General features: G+C 36.1%; 3 protein-coding genes across 3 annotated transcripts; 2 read left to right on the top strand and 1 right to left on the bottom strand.

The window, feature by feature from the left end:
• The first annotated feature begins 2,791 nt into the window (after window positions 1–2,791).
• On the top strand, window positions 2,792–6,272 carry LOC21401845 (chloroplast stem-loop binding protein of 41 kDa b, chloroplastic). The gene is made up of 10 exons (XM_010094649.2): window positions 2,792–3,050; window positions 3,652–3,786; window positions 3,951–4,037; window positions 4,113–4,203; window positions 4,318–4,372; window positions 4,633–4,693; window positions 4,799–5,020; window positions 5,164–5,280; window positions 5,367–5,456; window positions 5,861–6,272. Exons 1-10 carry the CDS (start codon window positions 2,946–2,948, stop codon window positions 6,038–6,040), a joined length of 1,143 nt encoding a protein of 380 aa, XP_010092951.1. The 5' UTR covers window positions 2,792–2,945; the 3' UTR covers window positions 6,041–6,272.
• Window positions 6,273–16,124: 9,852 nt separating this feature from the next.
• Window positions 16,125–18,400, top strand: LOC21401843 (galactinol synthase 2). Its single transcript, XM_010094647.2, has 3 exons — window positions 16,125–16,598; window positions 17,021–17,476; window positions 17,918–18,400. Exons 1-3 carry the CDS (start codon window positions 16,269–16,271, stop codon window positions 18,143–18,145), a joined length of 1,014 nt encoding a protein of 337 aa, XP_010092949.1. The 5' UTR covers window positions 16,125–16,268; the 3' UTR covers window positions 18,146–18,400.
• A 1,175-nt stretch (window positions 18,401–19,575) lies between these two features.
• LOC21401842 (trafficking protein particle complex subunit 4) lies at window positions 19,576–21,643 on the bottom strand. The gene is made up of 3 exons (XM_024163336.1): window positions 21,537–21,643; window positions 21,060–21,228; window positions 19,576–20,123 (listed from the first exon to the last, which is right to left on the bottom strand). Exons 1-3 carry the CDS (start codon window positions 21,594–21,596, stop codon window positions 19,927–19,929), a joined length of 426 nt encoding a protein of 141 aa, XP_024019104.1. The 5' UTR covers window positions 21,597–21,643; the 3' UTR covers window positions 19,576–19,926.
• Between the last annotated feature and the right edge of the window lie 100 nt (window positions 21,644–21,743).

Raw genomic sequence — 21,743 nt, 5'->3', positions numbered from 1 at the left:
GAATAAACTTAAATCATTTTGAAAAAGTTCTATTGCTTTAGTATTCGCAGTTGCATTATCTAATGTTATGGCCATTATTCTATCTCTTAAACTATATTCATCAATAACAGATAAAATTGTGTTATATATTAAATTGGCAGTATGTGATCCTATAACACATTTGAAACCTAAGATTCTCTTATCCAAATTAAAACCTTTATAATAATGTCTGGTTACAGCTAAATAATCTTTGTTGGCAACGGCGGACCAAATATCCACTGTTAACGCAACGCAACCGCTAGTAGAGTGTAGAAGGTTGATTAATGCTCCCTTTTCTTGTTTAGATAATTTTAATGCATCTTTCCTCAGAGTAGTTCTAGAAAAAAATTCGGCATTAGGATTATGTACAATTTTAATATAACGCTGCCAATTTCTTTGTACAGTAAAACTTAGTGGTTGATCTAATGTGGCTATTAATCGTGCCATTTCCATACGATCAACTTGCGGATCGTATTTCCACGTGCTTAGACCGCCGGTTTGGCGGTCAAACGATAATTGCGTTTGACGGAGATAAGCTCCACCTCCTTACTTTTGAAGACACTTTTCAGAGTGTCTTCTTAAGTGTGTAGTGCCATGAATAATATTACCTTGTAATTTCTCACCACAATATTTACATTGAGCTATGTATTTAATGTTATCGTTATTGTCGACCTCTTCGAATGTGTTGAAGTGCTCCCAAACTGCTCAGGTGCGCTTGCATTTCTTTTTAGAACTTGCAACACTTGCACTAGCACTACCGCTTGCCTCTCCTCCACGCCCACCAGTGCCACCACCATTACGTCCCCAACCTCTAGTACGTCCACCAGGGGTCAGATTTACAGTTTCCTCAGCAACTCTTTCCGTAGTTTGCGATTCCTACGTTTGAAAAACATTAGGAAATTTCCCTTCTTTGATGTTGAATTGGACATCAATGGGAATATCACCACCATAACCAGAAGAAGCCATTATGAAAAATAAGAGAGATTGAGAGCGCTTTGAGAAAGATTAAGAGAGATTTAAGCGAGATTAAGAGAGATTTGAGAGAGATTTGAGAGAGATTAAGAGAGATTAAGAGAAATTGAGAGAGAATGAGAGTTTTTGGGTGAGGAAAATCGTTGGGGGGAGGGGGGCTATTTATAGGAAAATTTTTGGGTTGAAAAATAATTTTTTCCTCCAAAAATTCGGGTCCAACGGCTAGTATAATTTTTGGGTAGTTCGGGCAGATTTCGGGCTGGTCGGGCAACGGTAAAAAATCTGACTGTTGGGTTTGAAATTTTGGGCAAAATTCGGGTTCGGACAAAAAAGATCCGTTTGGTTCAAAATTCGGGCATTTTTCGGGCTAACGGTCAAAGAAATTTGGGCATTTTTCGGGCAACGGGCAAAACAATTCAGGCAACTTTGGGTAATGCTGAAAAATTCAAAAAAAATCTGGCGAACGGCGGGGGACGACTTCTCCACGGCGGCAGGCAGTCGGGGGAATGAATATTTTCGGGCTACCCGAGCTCGTGCCCGAAAAATACCGTGGTCGGGCAGCAAGAGGCACCTGCCCACCGTGCCCGAAAATTTTCAGGCACCGGGCATGCCCGCCGCCTGAAGTTGCAGCACTGGATACAGCCTTACTATACGATAGTATTCCAATTATGGTTGTAACGATCCCATGTTCTTAATTTTTGAATAATTACTTGTTTACAATCTTTTCATTTAAGTTTCAATCTCAAACATAAGGTAAAAGTCTGTCAATCAATATTAACATATTCAAATGAATTAGTGGTTTTCAAGTTATTGATTAACGGATTTACCTTGTTCTTTTGTTGATTTCCGACGTTTGTGGTCTGTCTTCAATTTCTTGTCTAACGACACCGGCAAGGTTTCGGAGAGTGACGGACAGAAGAGAGAGAAACGGTGGCGGACGAGAATCTGTGATTGGTGGAGGGATGAGAGTGAGAGAGATGCAGAGAGAAGAGAGACAGATCGCGTTATAGGGCCAGAGGGAAGAGAGAGTGATGGTGGGAGAGCGGCGGAGGGAAGAAACAGTTTGTCGGAGGGAAGAGAGAGTGATCGTGGGAGGGCGGCGAAGGGAAGAAACAGTTCGCCAGAGGGAAGAGAGAGAGAGAGAGAGAGCGGAGGTCGGTGAGAGAGAGAGCAGAGAGATAGAGGTGCTAGGGTTTTTTGAGTGAAAAGGGCATTTTTGAAATCTTATGTGTAATTAATCTAAATATACCCTAATTTAGCCTATTTATTAACTTATGTAAATTATTAGCATATTAATTTTAATTAATCTCATGTCTTGGCCTATTTCTCTCTTTCTCCCTAGATTTAATGTTAATTCTAAACTCTAAAGTGAGCATAATATCTGGACTTCTATTTTCTAAGAACGATATCTAGACTTTAGCCTGTTTTATTGCTAATTTTGCGTATAATTGGAGTGATAATTCGCGTTAATTAGTGATATTTGCATTGAATACTTACGTAAACATGATTTCCTAGGCCTTGGAAGCATATTATTTGCTGGTCTTTTATTAATTATTATTGTATTAAATCGTACGAAGCTTGTTAGTTGTTGGGTTATTTGAGCCAATGAGATTGGTGACGTCTTATGTAACATGGAGAGCAAGTTGTGGCTCTAGTGGCTACAATTACACAACCATATAATACGAGCAACGTTTTATAGCCAAAAAAGAAAGAGAGGTGAGAAGTGAGTTGGGTGGGGTCATTGTCTTATCCGCTTTGTTTAGAAGTGAGTGAATGAGAGAGAGAGAGAGAGAGAGAGAGAGAGAGAGAGAGAGAGAGAGAGAGCCATAGAAGAATAAATGGGCACCAACAACAATCGTTCAAAATTTTTAAGTCCCAACAAAAGACGTTAATTAAAGAAACCAAAGGAATACAGGAGGAGAAAGAGAAAGAAAGAGGTCAGAGAGTGAAGAGACATGGCAAGGTTGATGGTGGTTCAGCAACAACACAAGACTCCTCTCTCTCTCCTCCCTTCTTCTCTCTCTGACTTCAATGGCACCAAACTCCACGCCCAAGTCCAGGTCTCATCGTATCTCTCTCTTCATAAAGTGTTGTTTTTCATTGGCTCTACGCTGCTTTTGGTTTGTTTTGTGAAGCAATTCTATTATGGGCATTCAATATGTTAACAATTCGTCAGTGAACATATTTTTCTCATTGAAATGGTGATTTCTGAATACAATACTTGTTAGAATATAGAATTACTTTAGCTCATGAGTCATGAGAATTAGTAAACTAACATAGTACTAGAGCAAATGGTCCAACCCTGTAATTGCGTTCTTTAAAATTTAATATTCACGTGTTCGACTTTTCTGTCAGTTTACTCACACAATCTAGTTTAACCTTTTAGGAGAATCGGTAAACTAACAAGAGCCGCGTTTCTTAGTTTCACACTATTGTAAAGTTGCCCGGTTGTTTGAATTAAGTTCTCAGAGAAAAAATGGATGTTAAGAGAAACAACATATGAGATTGATAATGTAGGAAACTTAAGACTCTAAATGTATAAATGAACGAGCTTGACATTGATACATTGCACGTACTCCTTACTATAAATGCTTTTAATAAGTAAGCCTGGATGTAATTCAAAAAGAATTATTTCTTTAACATTGAGATATCTTCTTGCAGTTCAAGAAAAGGGACTCTCAGCCAAAAGGAGCATTGCAAGTTACAGCATCAAGTACAAAGAAGATTCTTATAATGGGTGGCACTCGGTTCATTGGTGTATTTTTGTCAAGACTCCTTGTCAAAGAGGGTCATCAGGTACCTCATTTACCATTCTCTTCTCTTTTTTATATTCTTGCCCCTTTTTGGTTATCAACTATGTCAACTGAATCATTAAGCAATGATTTCTTCTTCTTTTATTTTATTTTTTTTAACTCAAGGATATATTGGAGAAAATAATAGACAAACAATTTGTTTTGCAGGTGACTTTGTTCACTAGAGGAAAAGCACCCATCAGCCAACAATTGCCCGGTGAATCAGATGCGGATTACACTGATTTTTCTTCCAAGGTTTAACGTTTTTCATTGTTGTGTCTCTTTGGATTTTTATGGTCCTAGTGTATTAGCTTTGTTCATTATCTGCAGATCTTGCATTTGAAAGGAGACAGGAAGGACTCTGATGTTGTGAAATCTGGCCTCTCAGCTGAAGGCTTTGATGTAGTCTATGACATAAATGGTATGCATTTTCTTATGTGAACTTGTTTTCTATTTTTTGTACCTTAAATTTTTCAACTAGAACAGAGTGTCTTGTTATGTAGCTTCAACATGAATATTTATCTGAATGTATCAGGACGAGAGGCTGATGAAGTTGCACCGATATTGGATGCGCTACCGAACCTTGAACAGTGAGCTCTAGAACCTTTCTGAAGAAAATATGTTACAGTTTTGTTAATTTAACCAATGCATGAATAATCATTTTGAGCGAGTCCTTAACTGCCACCCCTCCGTAGTGAAGCTTGTCATATTTATTTTGGTGTTCGTTCTGGTTCTAGTTGAAGCAGTAATAATCTTCTAAAGTTCACAAGCTTGGAATGCTCTAGATTCCAAGTTGTGTTTTCCCATTTAGCAGCAAAATTTGAAGAGTTTACATTTGTCTGAATTTCAGGTACATATACTGCTCTTCAGCTGGAGTATATCTCAAATCTGATTTATTGCCTCACTTTGAGGTGAGTTTGTTTTTTAGAATATTAGCTTATTGCCGTCTAAATTTTTATTTGCAAGTAATTATCATTCCTTGTTGTGTTTATTGACTTTTTGGTGGCTGGTGGTAGACGGATGCCGTTGATCCAAAGAGCAGGCACAAGGGAAAGCTTGAAACTGAGAGCTTGCTAGCATTGCGAGGAGTTAACTGGACTTCCTTAAGGCCAGTCTACATCTATGGACCCTTGAATTACAATCCTGTTGAAGAGTGGTTCTTCCACCGATTGAAAGCCGGTCGCCCTATTCCGATACCCAACTCAGGAATCCAAATAACACAACTTGGTCACGTCAAGGTCATGTCACACTGCTAAATGAAATGTGCAACTTAGAAAAACTAGACTCGCATATTTATGAAATGTGGAGTACGGATTTCACAGTTTCACAAAATTTCAAAGAGTGAAGTTCTAAATCGCGATGTTGTTTGTAACATTCGCAGGACTTGGCTAGAGCTTTTGTTCAGGTTCTTGGAAACGAAAAGGCCAGCAAGCAAGTGTTCAACATCTCTGGAGAGAAATATGTCACCTTTGATGGACTAGCAAGAGCATGTGCAAAGGTAGTTTTTCTTGCTTAACTTAAACTTTAATGGTTAAAATGTCACATTCAGTGCTCAAATCCTATAACTATAATTTTCTTTTCAAGGCTGGTGGATTTCCTGAACCTGAGATCATTCACTACAACCCCAAGGAGTTTGACTTTGGCAAAAAGAAGGCATTCCCATTCCGTGATCAGGTATTCTAGATAAATAATTGTTCTGTTCTTATGTGCACAACCGAGAATAAATACTTGAGACCCTTCACAGAAGTTTATGGTGTTTATTTAAGGATTCATGTCCCTCTTCATGGCGTCTAACCAATTATATTATCCCACTTAATTTTAAAGAGAGAGCAAAAAAAAAAAAACTTGAAATGCTTTTTAACTTACTTTTTCATACTTTAATGTTTGAGTCCATTAATTGACGTGTTAAAACATGATTGGTTAAACATCATCTGGATCTCCGAAATACATCTTTCTATACAAATTCATCAATTACAAAATGCAATTCACTTGCGCCTCAATTCGCTCAAGATACTTATCATTCATGTTATCATTTTTGTCATCGATGATATGCGTAAACTTTTGTTGTTTTGGTGCAGCATTTCTTTGCCTCGGTTGAAAAGGCAAAGAGTGTTCTTGGGTTCAAGCCTGAATTTGACTTGGTGGAAGGTCTTGCTGACTCCTACATCCTGGACTTTGGCAGAGGAACATACAGGAAAGAGGCTGATTTCTCCACAGACGACATTATTCTTGGAAAGAGTCTTGTTCTTCAGAGCTAAACCCTCTTATCAGCTCTGCTTTAGTTGATTCATGTTCTAGTTTTTTTGATGAAATTGTCCACATAATAAATCACGCCAAACCTATATTAGAAGAGAAATATTTCCGCAGGGTAGGTAGTTTACTACGTTTGTTTACCTTATAAAAATATGCTTTCCTTATTAAAGCTATGTTATAAACTAGTCAAAAAGTAGTTACAAAGTAGGACAAATTACATTTATTCACCTGAACTATAAGCATTTGAACAAAAGGCCTTCTAAACTTTAAAAGTAACAAATTTTTGCCTCGAACAATTCATCGTTAACACGAGTCCCTATTTTCTACTCCCTCGATTAAATTTTGAACGTTAAGTGCCACGTGAATGGCACGTGACTCTCATTTTAAGGGCAAAAAAGTAATTTATCACTATAACAATAAAGGCCATTTGTGATGACATTTTTTGTAACGACATTTATCGTCGCAAATAATATAATATGTGCGACAACATCTTGTCGCAATTACTCCCCGTCAAATAAAATAAGCATGTCGTCACTAATAACTTAAATGTCGTCGTAAATAATTTTGGTGTGCAAATTTCAATGGCGCGGACTTTTGCCGCGAAAGGGAATCCATTTTTTGCGACGATAAGTCGTCGCAAATAATCTCAGGTTATTTGTGACGACATTTTCTCTTTGTCGTCGCAAATAATCTTTTAAAGATTTCACCAAAAACTGAAAAATGATTATTTGCGACGACTCAAAATTATTTGCGACGACATCATGTCGTCGCAAATAATTGCCAGCTGTGACTATTTTGCAACGACATTTTAAATTATTTGCAACGACAATGTCGTCACAAATAAGTCTGATCTAATATACCCTAGCTTCTTCCTCTTCATTTTCTCCTGACGCTTTCTCTCTCTCTCCTGCTAAGTCTCTCTCTCTGCCTGTTCTTCCCCTCGCCGCCCCTACCGCCGGCCGTTTTCTCTCTCTCTTCCCTTCTCTCTCCCCGCCCCCGCCGCCCGACCCCCGCCAGGATTTCGAAGAGGTTTGGGTTTTCTCCTTTTTTTCTTTTTGTAAATTTTGTTTTTGCTTGGTTGCCGAGAAAATGGAAGAAGAAAATAGAAAATGGAAGATCAAACGTGCGCGTCCGAGAAAATTTTATTGCTCTTATTTTGCTTATCGAGTACGTGTTTGGATTGAGTTACGAGAATTTTGATGCTCTAGGAATTGAATATTGGGGATTTTGTTAGGGATTTTTGTTCGAGTTTAGTCATTTTTTATGGTTCGAAGAATGTAAAATTTAAACTTGCATTGATTAATCAAGAATTGTGTCTATATGTTACTCTTGATGTTAATAAAATGTTAATTTCGGTGTTTGAAAATTATGTTCGATGTTTCAATTTGATGTAGGCGTTTGATTTTTCCCCTTCGTCGCTGTTTCCCGGTTCCTCCGATGTAATCCCGCTATTTTCAGCCTCCGTTTAGTGGGTTTGAACTTTGTAAGTTTTTTATATTTATTGTACTTTTAGTTTAAAATTGTTGTAGTTTTTGGTTGTATGAATTCGGGATTATGATTTTGATATTTGAATTATGATTTTCTTATATTGTTGAAATTTAGTATGTGTTTGTGATTCTTGTTCTGGGTGGCACATCTTGCAGCTAGGGTGTGTCGAAATCTTTTAAAGTTGTTTTTCTGCAGGTTTAGATTTTTGGATCATAAGAAAAATAAGCCATTATACTGCCAAAATTTAGTTAGAAAACGAGAATTTTAATAAGTTCATTAACAAACTTTAATTAATAAAATTTAATTGGGTTAATAAAGAGTAAAATTAAAATTAATTAAACACATTAATAAATTGTTATGTCTGTTGTTGTGTATAGGTGAAATGCCGATTGACAAAAATTGTATTTATTTGAAGAACCGATTGTCGGATCAATATTGGAATGAGTTATCTGCTTATATTGAGGTCGCCAAAAATTATGAAACTTCCAGTGGCCATATCAGCTGTCCTTGTGTAAAATGTAGAAACCATGAAATGCATCTAGTAGAAACTGTGAGAGTACATATACATCGATTTGGTTTTGATCCATTGTATAGTACATAGATTCACCGTGGTAAAGTAGAAGCGGTTTCAAGTGTCGACCCAATAGTTAATCAACCAGTAGACGAGATGTTTGCAGTCTTACAAGACGTTGCTGGGATTAATGATGACCATGAAATGTTGGATGATACGCATGTGGATCTGAAAGATGCACCAATACGCTGAATTTAAAGATCTACTTTCTGAGCTCCAGGTGGGATTGTATCCGGGCTGCACTAAGTATTCATCTTTAAATTTCTTAGTGAAATTGATGCATTTAAAAGTGTTATACAAGTGGCCTAATGAGTGTAAGGATGCTCTTCAGGGGGAGCGCAACCTCCTCCCGATCCTCACAGACTCCCCACATTTTGTGAGTCTAGTATGTTATTCTGACTTTTTTTCCTATTCTATCATATAATAAATAAATGTAGTAGTACATGTTGATTTGAAATGCTTAAATATGTTTATAGCACCTGAACCTCGACAACGTAGAGGTCGAGGTGGGGTAAAAGGTTATGAAATCACCTAAAAGGTTATGCTTGGAAGGACATTAGCGACATAGGCAAGAGGACAATTCAGAACGAGATGTTGGTATTTATTTTGTTTAATAATTTGTATAGTTTATACTAAAGTTAAACATAACAATGCGTTTTAACGATGTGAAACTGTTTTGCAAGAACTGATTTAACATCGACTACAACTATAAGAACGATATTCTGAGGTCCGTAGTTGATAGGGAGGCAGCAAAGTGCTACAAGGACTGAAAAAGTTCCCTGCACCGCCACTTCAAACGCTATGGTAGAGACAGTCTCCCGAGTAACATGAGGAATCCACTTCATTGGGATCGTTGTTGCGATAGGTTTTCCACCGACAAATTTCAAGTAATTATAGATTTGTTACAACTTGATGATATTTTATACATAATTTCCTTAATTTTAAAATTACTTATTATAGTTAATCATAAACAGAAAATATCAGAGACAAATAAAACTAATCGTAGCAACCAAAAGTATCCAAGCTTACATGGTCAGATATCGTACTCTCAGCATCGCAATAAGAAGGTTAGTAGTTATCGTACTTATATGTTTGTGATGATTGTTCTGGGTGGCACATCTTGCAGCTATAGTGTGCTGAAATCTTTTAAAGTTTTTTTGTTACAGGTTTGGATTTTTGGATCATATGAAAAATAAGTCGTTATGCTGCCGAAATTTAGTTAGAATTTAAGAATTTTAACAAATGTAATTTATTTGACAGGTCAGTAAGGAGACCCAAGAGCTGATGTTTGCCATAGACAATTAGGTGGACATGCATTGTCGCGGGGCCTCTTGGGTTAATCCCAAGCAGAACAGACTTTTGTAAGTATTTTTATTTTTCATATTAAATTTTTTATACTGAAATAGTGGTTTTATAACACGTATAAACAATTATAATGTCTTATTATGTAGAACACCCTGGAGGAGGAGAAACAAACGCCGAGAACACAGTCTACTTCAAGCTCGACTAGACATGCCTTTGACGAGCATGGGGTTTTGGAGCAAGTTCTTGCCATGTGTAGAGGACATAAGATATGAGTGGGTCCGACGCTCTCCCAAAAGTATTACTCCGGAGCTTCTCCTTCATCTGTTGGTTCATACCCGGGCACAACATCATTGGCTTAACCTGACCCACGTATGAGTTGTTATTTAAAGAAATCGTACCGGAAACAAGTTAAGATTTATGAGAATCAGGTGAAGGTGTTAGAGTTGGTGGCTAAATTGCAGCCCAACATCCAATTACCTACGATTGATCATCCAAAACCAATTAACCTAGACACTCCTCTGGCTCCTTCAGATGATGACGGTTTCGATGATGATTCAGATGCTGGCGATGCTGCAAACTTAGACGATTAGTTCCGTTATATGTACTTTTTTATTTTTCACTTTATTTAGACTTTTATATTTTTTTGAACATTATATATGCACTTCATGTAGTATTCATAATATATTTCATAAATTTATTTAGATTTACTGTTTTTAATATTAATTTATATTTCACTATTAATGTATCTTAATAAATTCTATTCAGTATGTAACATAATAATGTTTAATTAAAAATATTAAAAATTAATTAATTACCATTTTTTAAAAATTATAAAAAAAAATTAATTTTGATTTTTTGTGACGACTTCTTTAGACTTGTCGTCGTAAAAAAGTAAGATTATTTGTGACGACAATTTGAAATGTCGTCGCAAAAAATGGATCATATCACGAGAAATTTGCAACGACGTATTGGCGACGATTGTCGTCGCAAATACATTTGCGACGACACTATGTCGTCGCAAAAAAAGTTTTTACGCCGACAAATTTGTGACGATACATCGTCGTAAAAAAACTTTATTTGCGATGACATGCGGGTTTTTACAATGACTTTTTGTCGTCGCAAAAATCCCTTTTTCTTGTAGTGTATTGTGTTGAGTTAGAAATAGGACAAAATCCATTCAAATTTCCCTGGTTGGTTCTCAGTTTCCAGCGACTTGGTTCTTAGTTTCCAGCGACTTGGTTCCCGGTTTTTGAGCCACAGATCGGAGAAATTGAGTTGGGGCTTTTGTTACCCAGTTACTTTTAGTGTTTTGACACCAACGACATGAGAAATGGCGTCCAAACTCGATGGAACCAAACTCCTCCACGGTGAGCGGCGGCGGCGACTTCAAATTCCTGCAAATCGGTGAGGATGGCGGCGGCTACTGGTCGGGATTGACTCATCTATGGATTCTGAGTGAAATGATTGGGGCGGTGCACTTCACCACCGACAGGACTACAGTTTTTCGAGAGGAGGTGTGGCGGCCGTGGAGGCCGGTTACGGTGAAGCATTTTTGGTGGGAAGTGATGACAAACTTCGAGTGGGTCTTGTTCCTCTCATTAATCTGAGTTCATAGAGATCGGAATCACTCCGATTGGAGGTCAGACGTAAAAGTTATGGCCATTGGAAGTTTTGAATTTTTTCGGAACTTCGGCTGGAAAGTGTGCCTTCATTCGATAGAGTTGGTAGCCGCAAGACACCAATGTAGACTCAGCTCGACAAGAGCTTTCCGATGAGCCGAGAGATGTTGAAAATGGACGCCATAATACTTGCTGGAGCTTGGTAGTCGTGCACGGGAAAGGGAGAGGAAAGAGAGTGAGGCGTGGGATGCTTCTGATTGTGTAAGATTGACCAATCTATATGGGCAAAATCATCATTTTAGAATAGAATAAAAATTAAATGTCTCAACGACTTTCACGTGACACTGAACGTTCAAAATTTAACCGAGAGAGTAGAAAAGGGGGATGCGTGCTAACAACGAATTGTTCAAAAGAAAAATTTATTACTTATAAAGTTTAGTGAGTATTTTGTTCAACGCTTATAGTTTAAGAAAAATAAATATAATTTGTCATATAAAGTATTGTCTAAAAGAAAAAGTGACAATAAGATTGTATTGTAAATGTTATCTTGCATGAAGGTAAACATCACCTAAGAATATTGGTCTAAAGTTCAAACATTATCCAGATAAGGTTCTATGCCAAGACCTTAACTTGAATTTTAAATTGATTAGCACAAGAATAGCGTCAAGACATGCTTGTAAATGTAAAAATTTGAACAATCAACGGTGTGGAATATTTACTTTAGTCTAGAGAGTAAATAATTTATTCTGGTCAATGAAAGGCAGTTAGAATATTACTGGTTGCCGCTAAAGTTGTGGAGAAAAGATAGGATTACTTTAAAACACCCAGCAAGTTATTTTAATTATTATTTTTTATTTTTTTCTGCAAACACCCAGCAGCAGAAGCATTTGGCATTAGAGCTGTTAATTTTGGGCCCACGAAGCCATGCTTGCTCTAGCCCAAACTAAGATATGTGAAAAATGGCTTCGCAACATAAATATGTGTGCACTTTTACTGTTTAAGGTGCCTTTGGTTGCGAGAATAAGGAAAGTTTAGAAAAAGAATGGAATGTAATTTAAATATGATATTTAGTTAGATTTTTTTTTTAAAAAAAAAAAGACCGTTTAAAAGAAATAATCATTTAACTATTTTAGATGAATTATCATTTATTTTTCAAATTGGAGGAATGACAATTTATATCTGTTTTTCTTATTCTTTTCCACAACTGCCATTCTCTTCCTTTGGAACATCATCACCAGTAGCCTCTCTCCTCCACCACCACCATTGCTAGCTCCTTCGCCCAGACCCATCTGAACTCCATCGTCACTGACGATCCACTCTGACAAGCTCATGTTTCGCTCTCCTTGACCGCTCTGCCCAGCAAGTCGGCCTCCTCCACCAGATCCGTCACTCTCCGCAGCAAACCCACCACCACCTCATCGAGTCCATTACCATTACTATTACTATTATTATAGCCATTCAACCGGTGCAACTAAATGCAGCCTTAGTGTTTATATTATGAAATTATCCAAAAGCATAATTACACTGCTATCTTTAACAGCAAGAGATAAAATTTGTAATTTTATGATAATAAAACAAGATTACAAAGTTGAAAAAATACCATGTTGGTGTAAATATACAATTATGGTTATTATTATTAGTAACTTGTAACTTTATAATTTACAATAATATTCATCATCATAATCAACAAAATTGAACAACAAAAACTTTATGATAATCAAAACCTATAATAATAACCAACAACAAGATATGCAAAAAGGGCAAAAACAAGTACCATAGACACCAATATCAAAAGTGCAATGTACTTACAAACTTAAACGCTGAAATCATAAAATGCAACTCTATTTGAATTTCCAAATAGAACGATATATTATAAATTGACAACAGTATCATGAATTTAGACCATGATATTATAAAACGACACATAAATCTTTGATGGAGGCACTGAAATTAGGGGGTGGATTGATGAAGGCAAGAATCATAAGGATCTTTATCCCTTCACTGATACATGCCCATTTAGAAAATTAACTAAATTATGGCTTTACATATGTTAATGACATCCATGTCGTGAATTAGATCCAACATTTATAAAATGACTAATTAACGTTTGGAGGCAGTAAATTAAGAGGTGGAATGCCAGATTCCCAAAAACTTTAGTCGTTAGCTGATGCATGTCTTCTTGTAAAACTTAGTAAAATTACAAGATTTATTAGAATTGAATGATACATTTGTGAATTGATATCGGTGTCATAATTTTAGATCCTGATATTATAAGACTACCAATGAATTATGGGGACGCTAAAATTAAGGGGTGGACACGGGAAGACCATATTATAAGGATCTTTAGTCTTTAAAAGCATATTCAATCTAATGTTATAAGTAATACGTCAATTGTAAATTTAGTATTTGAGTGTAAAAAAACACTCTCTAATACAATATTATTTATTGTAATAAATTTGCCATATACTTTTATTTTATAGTAAATTTTCACCAAATATAACATCATGACATACTTTTATTTTATAGCAATTTTTTCACCAAATACAGCATCATGACTGATTTGATAATTAATTTTTATTAATTGATATGGTTAGTTTTTCATTTAATCAGTGCAACTTTTACTTTTTAAATTATTAAAAATTAAAAATTTACTTTTACAACTTTTAATACTTAATAATTATGAAAAATAAAATTTTAACATTTTAAAATAACATTATACATTCAAATAAAAATAAAAAGAACATATATATCGTATTTTTAATGTCTAAAAATTAATATTAACATTTAAATTAGAGATCGTCCTAAAAGTCACACGTCTTCTTTTAAATTTAAAATTTATAAAAAAAAAAGAACTACCACCACCGTATCATAATAAAAGATACTCAAATGAAGAAACGTACCCAGAAGAATATGATAGAATATTCTCAAAGGGCAACGTCTTTAGTCAAGTTCTCTGTTTTTGCCATTGAGAAAGTGCAAATTAGGTCGGCAGACTACAAAATCCAAACAAACATCATCGTAGAAAACGTTATCTAAAAGAAAATTAAATAAAAATGGTCGGTTCAGTCAAAAACCTTATCTTTGATTTAATTAATGTCCCCCTAAATTTAACAAATTATAATTCGACACTCTTCGATTTATAAATTGCCCTTTTTTGCCCGACCAACTAACTTAACTAGAATGGTTTTAGGAAATTCTATCTTTGCCACGTGGCGTCAGATTACCCTCTAAACTGCATGCGATCGACACGCATCAGATACGGTGGGACCCACGGGGAAATAAGACAGTTGCCAAGGAGTTGTTAAATCATGTTTTACGTGGCTTTTTTTCATAGGCGGTGGACCCCACTTCAGGTTTCAGTACCCATTGACGCGGATAAATAAAATAACGGGCGTCTGAAAGGACGCCACGCGTCCAGTGGATGAATACGTGGACCCGAATCCGTGTGAGTTTCGTGTCTGGGTAACTAATGTGCTTACTCTCCATAGGCCCTGGACGGTGGGTATTTGGCGGTGGTTGTTAACCTGTAACATATGTAGATAATGTATTTTCTAATATCGTCTAATGCAAAAGAAAGTTTTCTTTAATAGCACTTTAATTTTTCTTAGGATCTTTTAATCACGCTTTAATTCCCTAGTAGACTACTTTTTATTTTCTTTTTAAATTTTCTTTTCAAAGTGCTTACCTTTTTAGTTTGTGTAAATATAAATGAGGAAGCTTCCTTGACATAACAACTATTACAAGGATAAATCTCTTTTCTTTTTCTTTTTTTTTTCTACACATAAATTATTCAGATTAGACTGTGTAACATTGGAAGACTGTTCACAGTTCATTGACCATACGAATATCAGAAAAGTATTTTTTTTTTTTGGTGGAAATTGAGAATCGGTAGTGTTGACCAATTAGCATATTATTACCCTCAAAAGGGGGAAAATGAAAGAAGCAGACTCTAATTTTCTTAACTCACGTCTTCCATACGTTTAAACGACACTTAAGTAGATTATAGCGTGCTCAAGATCAATTCATTTTACCTTAGAAAAATATAATTGATTTTCAAATTTTGGGTTAGAATCTAAATAGTGGAACTCTGGATATATATATTTTTTAATCATGTTCACAAGGAATGTAGTTATGACCAGTTTCCCCTAAAATATAGATTACCTTAAAATTAATCTACCTGATTAAAGGCATATATACAATGTTTGTCAAACTTGCAATTGCTTGTCTAGCTAATAATTAAAGGTAATGCAGTATTTGTCAAACTTGTAATTGCAACTAAACAAGACAAGGTCTTTCGGTATAATATAGATACAGTGAGAGACTTGCATCGTTTTATCCAAAATATTTGATAATATCTTGTTCATTTGCCTAAACAAGTAAAATCACAGGCTGTTTCAAAGAAAGATAATATGATCATATTGTTTAACAAATTTGTTTGTTTTTTGTTTTTTTTTTTAAAACTATTAATGTAACGCTAAATAAAGATCTGCTAGTCTCGATATATTGTCTAGTTGTCTATGATCTTATCGATGAATAAATAATTAACCAAAGATAATAGAATTTGTGAAACAATAGAGATATACGCCCTTGATATATATTAGATGTGGTAAGCTGTTTTATTAGTAGGACCAGTAATGAGACAACAATTGTAGACCACATATATTATCTCCATCCAAAATATTTATCCCATGCATAACAATATAAGAGTTCTACTAATTACAAGTCCTTATACTATTTATACATGGGGGATAACAATGCATATCTTTTCGTAAACCAAGTAGAATTAGCGTGATCACAAAGTTGTTTAGTGTGGTCTCTCCCTCTCAAAAAAAAAAAAAAAAAAAATGTTGTTTATTAGTGGGGACGTATATGGGGACCATCTCTAAACAAAGTGGTCTTGTCAATATAAAAATTTTCAAGGGCTTGCCAATAATCCAACTTTTCACACACACGAATTTATTTATTTATTAGCCTTAATAATTTAATATTATTATCTTCTTTATTAATGGAGGATCAAATTATATAAATATAAATTATTTCTTTTGTTATTATTAAAATCCTCCCCACACCACCTCCCAATCCCTATATAAACACCCCCCACCTCCCCAACACTCCATCGTATCAAACCAATTTCAAGTGATCAAGTACTACTACAAACACAAGCAACTTTCCTTCTCAATCAAGCAAACCCCTTTTTCCAAAACTTCATCAAAACACTTAAACAGTTCATTTTATTCCATATTATTCAACATGGCTCCTGATATCATCACCGCCGCCATCTCCGGGCCGATCTCAAAGCCCGTGACTGCAGGACCGAGCCGGGCGTACGTGACATTCTTGGCCGGGGACGGGGACTACTGGAAGGGCGTGGTGGGCCTGGCCAAGGGGCTGAGGAAGGTGAAGAGCAAGTATCCGTTGGTGGTGGCGATCCTGCCGGACGTGCCGGAGGACCACCGCCGCATCCTGGTGGACCAGGGCTGCCTGATCAGGGAGATTGAGCCCGTCCACCCGCCGGAGAACCAGACCAAGTTCGCCATGGCCTACTACGTTATTAATTACTCCAAGCTTCGTATTTGGGAGGTACGTGTCTTTCATACCGGCATGTTACATGTATTACACGTATTTCTTCTCAGAAAATAAATTCAATTTGAATATGTGCACCTTTGAAAAATAACTCTTTGCCAAAGACCCGGATTACACATTCTTTTTCTTTTTTTAAAAAAAATTTTAGAAGTATGATCTCGTGTAATATTTTAAACCAGTATATATATTTTATTATGTACTAACCATATATATATATTTTAACTAGAGAAACCCCTTATACTTTGAATTTTACCAAGATTTAAGTACGTAAGTTTGATTAATTGGGCTGAAAATCCTTTCCATTAGATTTTTCAATTTGTTGTCTTCACAAGACTTACCTTTTATTGAATTAACTTCAAGTTTGTAATATTCCAATAATATTAATACTTTGGTACATACGTGCATATAATTGTTTGCAGTTCGTAGAATACAGCAAGATGATATACTTGGACGGTGACATCCAAGTATTCGGCAACATAGACCACCTCTTCAACCACCCAGACTCCTACTTCTACGCAGTGATGGACTGCTTCTGCGAGAAGAATTGGAGAGACAGCCCACAATACAAGATTGGCTACTGCCAACAGTGCCCCAACAGGGTCCAGTGGCCAGCCCACATGGGGCCCAAACCTCCTCTCTACTTCAACGCCGGCATGTTCGTGTTCGAGCCCAGCTTGCCCACTTACCATGACCTCCTAAGCACCCTCAAAGTCACTACTCCCACCCTTTTTGCCGAACAGGATTTCTTGAACATGTTTTTTAAGGACAAGTACAAGCCTATCCCCTCTGTTTATAATCTTGTCTTGGCCATGTTGTGGCGTCACCCGGAGAATATTAATCTCGAGGAGATCAAAGTCGTCCATTATTGTGCTAATGTAAGTATATATAATATTTGTCACCTTCTAGTACTATAAGCTAGTTGTATATTGTAGTAAAAATTACTATTGGTCCATCTTTCAATGGTTACAAGGTTTTAAGATAGATTATAAATTCAACGTGGCATCAGAACAGATGTTTTTGTGTTCGAACTTTAACTATCAGTGCTCAATTTATTAATAGGTTAAGCTTTTGGATTGATTGATAAACCAATATTAAGTACCTTGATCAATGGTTATAAGGTTTTAAAATAGATTGGTAATTCAACGTGCTATCCATAGCAGACGTTTCTCTGTTCGAACATTTCGTAACATTAATTATTAGTGGTCAATTTTTTGATAGGTTAAGCTTTTGGATTGATTGATAAACCAACATTAAGTACCTTGATCAAGTTTCACGAAATTAATGAATTTCTAATGTTTCAATTTTTGTGTCTTTAGGGGTCTAAGCCTTGGAGGTTCACTGGAAAGGAAGAGAACATGGACAGGGAAGACATAAAGATGCTGGTGAACAAATGGTGGGACATATACAACGACGAGTCGTTGGACTACAAGAACGTCACCGGGGCTGCAAATGCACCGACGGAACAAGTGAAATTGGAGGCCCTTTTGGCCGCACTGTCAGAGGCCGGCGCAGTCCGTCATGTCAGAGCCCCGTCGGCGGCTTAGTTTGTTGCTTAACTTGGAGGGTTGATCATGAAGTAGAGAATATTGTTCAAGTGTTTTCTTCTTGTCTTCCAAATATTATTTGCAATTGGAAGAATTTTTTATTTTTTATTTTATATTTTTAAAGAAAAAAAAGGGAAAAAAAGTATATTAAGTTGTGGCAGTGTGAGTGCCTTTAGGTCTCTAATATTGGTTTCCTTACTTCTGTATTGGACAACTATTTATATAATGAAAAAAGATCCCAGATGTATATATTGTCTCCTCTTTCTTTTGCACTTCTACGTTAAGATTTAAAATGAAACCAAAGGCAATATGCCTTGAGAACTTGTACAATCTGAATACTCGTTTTGATGAAAGCTTACAAATTTGTATGCCTAGAGAACTACAATCTAAAAACTTGGATGTATCAATGAAGCCTTATCTTGGCCACCATCATCAAGTCCCACTGGCCCAACCCTAATTGCAGGAATCTTGTTCGAATCTGTTAATAAACTATCCTTGCAGGACTAGTTCATTTTGGTTTACCCAAAACCCATTTTCATCAATATACGAAATCTACTTAATACACGAACTCTACAAATATTTTTGTTTATAGATGGATTATTATTTATTGGAAACTAGTGATATGTAGCAGACAAAGAAAGATATGAAAAGCTTTTATAGCATCGGTAGAACGTGGATTATGCTGTAGTGTCCACCCAAACCCGTTAAATACACCACTGGTAATCAAAGCTAGTAGCCAATAAAGTCCTAGTGTATCTTGATTATGAAGTTAGTAACCAATCCATTTTATTTGCCACTGTTATGAGCATGGATACTACAAGCCCCTATAAGGGCACACATTAATGAGATAATGCTTAGGTACTTCACTCTTGTATTCTGAACTCGTCATTGAACAAACAAAATGCCTTCCTAGTTCCTCAACTCCTTTCTACCATGCTTCCTACTCTGCTGATGGTCATCTTCGTCGCTGTCCGCCCCATCTTGAGCACTGGCACAGTACGGACTACCCACTACCCACCAGATGGAGGAACTCGGATTCTGCGAAAAACTTTCAATCAGAACGTGGAATCCTCATAACTCCAAATCCAGTGAACCTACTGGTTTGGAATCGACAGATGATAAATATTCTTATTGCCATGGCTTTCTTGTCATCTGTTCTTGCACAAACATCTATCAGTCCAAATCTGCGCATTTTTTGATATGTCATATTTGTACTTGCTTTTCACTATGCGGCAAAAGGATTGGACTTTTAATTGGATGAGTGGTTTGTTTTACTTCGCATATTTCCCTATTATACTCCAAATAAATGAGCAAAATATTCTCGAAATATATAAATGGATCAAAGTTGTATCAAATTTCTAATTTCCTTGTTGCAGTGATTTTGTGTAGTTATGATCAAATTAACGCATCTACCGCGAGCTTTTTCCTGGTTAGAACATTGGATAACAGAACATTACAAGTCAAATAGAATCATACTTACAAATTGCTACAAAGTTTTCAGCTAAAAACAAAATATAGTCTTCTTAAGCAAGGATCTTTTGGTCCACATCATTTAGTCACCACAAATGACTCAATAACATTTCAACATTTGGCCTAGATAACTTGAATCCTTTCGACATTCTTGAAGAGTCCTTGCAAAAACCAAGGGGAAGTTAAATAGAAAAACCATTATTAACTCGCTTGAACACTCGGACATTAATTTTGAAGGGAAGATGTGATTGCTCAAAAATGTACATATCAAGCAAATAGCTTCTGTGCTAAAATACATGTTACTCAGCAATTCATCTACCCAACAATGCAACACGATCCTTTTGAACTGCCTGCGTCAGATTAATATCGAAAAGCTCGCACCGTATAGGCATCTCCATTTCATAGAAGGGATTCTTCAAGACATAATCCGTATACAATTCATAGATGAATTTCAAGAGACCTTCCATATGTTGTGTCCCAGGCTCACAGACCACAAAGAACTTTGTCCCTGCCAAGGAACAATTTTATCAATTAGAAAGATTGCTTCATCGAATAGAGCTGCGTGCAAAAGTGAAATCCATATAGCCGACCCCAATTAAGATAGGATTAAGGCTTGTTGTTGTTGTTGTAGAAAGATTACTTCATGATTGGAAAAGGAAAACTGGCAATTCCAACTCATGGCCTAAAAAAACCTCCTCAATCAGCATTTCACTTTCAGTAAGATACCAAACTGTAAGAAAACCAAGCAACCAAAATCCTATACTCTAATAGCTATATCAGCTGGAATGCTTGACAACTTTTACTTCAAAAACTGTTGTCCGTGATTCGTGGTCTACAAAAACTTCAAGCTGATTTTTTTCCCCTTAGAAAAGAATTCATGCAGAATTTCATTTCCAAGAAGACAAGTAAATTGTCATAACATCAACATATAAACATCAAGAAATAGTAACTAATTAAACGGGGCTTAGCTAGATTATCAGCATAATGCCGATTAGTTGCAGCATTTTTTATTTTATTTTATTTTATTTTTTTGAGGGAATCAATTTTAGCTTCAGGTATGTCTTTTTTAACATATCTTCACAAACCAAAGTTCAAAATGAATGAAGGGCCATAACTCAAACTTTAGAGCTTAAAACAAAAAAAAAAAAAAAAAAAAAAAAAAAAAAAAAAAAAAAAAAAAAAAAAAAAAAAAACTTTCGCAAAAACAAAAAATTAAAAAAAAAAAAAAAAAAAAAAAAAAAAAAAAAAAAAAAAAAAAAAAACCTAAACATGAAAGAAAACCACAAATCTGAGGTCTGAACAAATCTAAACTTTGGGATTTTCATGGATTAGTTTCATAAGAGCGGGCACAATAATCAAACTTCAGAAACCATAATCAAACCTCAATTAATTAAAACCTAATTTTAGACAAATAAATTAAAATAAAGAAACTTTGAAACTATACCAGTAAGTGATTGGAAGCAATGGAGATCAAAGCTGTCGGCTTGGAGAAGCTCGATGCCGGAACAACCGGAGACCGGCGACAACTGCTGCGAGATCGCGTGCATCGAGTGCCACAAGCTCGCCACCCTCAAGCTGTCGTTCGTATCCATCCGTCCCGCCGAGCCATAATCCTGTATTTTCCCACGAAACAAACAAACAAACAGAGCCAAAACCATTATTAACGATTTTGTTGATAAGAAATCCGAATAAGTATCGACTATCTACACTTGGATCCAGATATTCCGTTCTCTTTAGCAGAGTTTGATTTTTTTTTATTCTCTCCTCCTTTCCCAAACGTGCGGCAATTGGCGTGTCCACCATTGTCCCGGAAAACGCCAATGCATTTTCTGGGGAAGGAACAAGAAAATCGACGGATCGGAGTTGATCTGGGAAAAGAAGAGAAAATTGGACCCAAAAATTCCGGTTTGTAAGAGCAAACCTTGTAGAAAATCAATCCGCCTGATTTGTTGATGATGTAAAGGCTGTAGATTGCTGCCATTTTCCGAACTCGTCCAACAAATCCGAAACACAGTATTATTGAAAACGAAGAACTAGAACTGCTCTTATACACAAGTGCAAATATGCTTTTATCTATTATATAAATAAATTTGAGTCCTGTAACATCAACGGCCTATTAGTTCAGTTG

This window comes from Morus notabilis, unplaced genomic scaffold (assembly GCF_000414095.1).
Source record: "Morus notabilis unplaced genomic scaffold, ASM41409v2 Scaffold322, whole genome shotgun sequence".
Lineage (NCBI taxonomy): Eukaryota > Viridiplantae > Streptophyta > Magnoliopsida > Rosales > Moraceae > Morus > Morus notabilis.
The sequence above is the reverse complement of the archived record's forward strand: the minus strand, read 5'-3'. Positions and strand labels throughout refer to the sequence as shown.

Excerpts from the sequence above, each read along its gene's own strand:
- LOC21401842 (XM_024163336.1), bottom strand. The coding sequence starts at position 21,596 with ATGGCAGCAATCTACAGCCTTTACATCATCAACAAATCAGGCGGATTG. Across the intron at positions 21,229-21,536 it reads GCGGATTGATTTTCTACAAG|GATTATGGCTCGGCGGGACG; the intron begins GTTTGCTCTTAC and ends GGGAAAATACAG. Across the intron at positions 20,124-21,059 it reads TTGCTTCCAATCACTTACTG|GGACAAAGTTCTTTGTGGTC; the intron begins GTATAGTTTCAA and ends GTTCCTTGGCAG.
- LOC21401845 (XM_010094649.2), top strand. The coding sequence starts at position 2,946 with ATGGCAAGGTTGATGGTGGTTCAGCAACAACACAAGACTCCTCTCTCT. Across the intron at positions 4,038-4,112 it reads ACACTGATTTTTCTTCCAAG|ATCTTGCATTTGAAAGGAGA; the intron begins GTTTAACGTTTT and ends CATTATCTGCAG. Across the intron at positions 5,457-5,860 it reads CATTCCCATTCCGTGATCAG|CATTTCTTTGCCTCGGTTGA; the intron begins GTATTCTAGATA and ends GTTTTGGTGCAG.
- LOC21401843 (XM_010094647.2), top strand. The coding sequence starts at position 16,269 with ATGGCTCCTGATATCATCACCGCCGCCATCTCCGGGCCGATCTCAAAG. Across the intron at positions 16,599-17,020 it reads CCAAGCTTCGTATTTGGGAG|TTCGTAGAATACAGCAAGAT; the intron begins GTACGTGTCTTT and ends AATTGTTTGCAG. Across the intron at positions 17,477-17,917 it reads TCGTCCATTATTGTGCTAAT|GGGTCTAAGCCTTGGAGGTT; the intron begins GTAAGTATATAT and ends TTGTGTCTTTAG.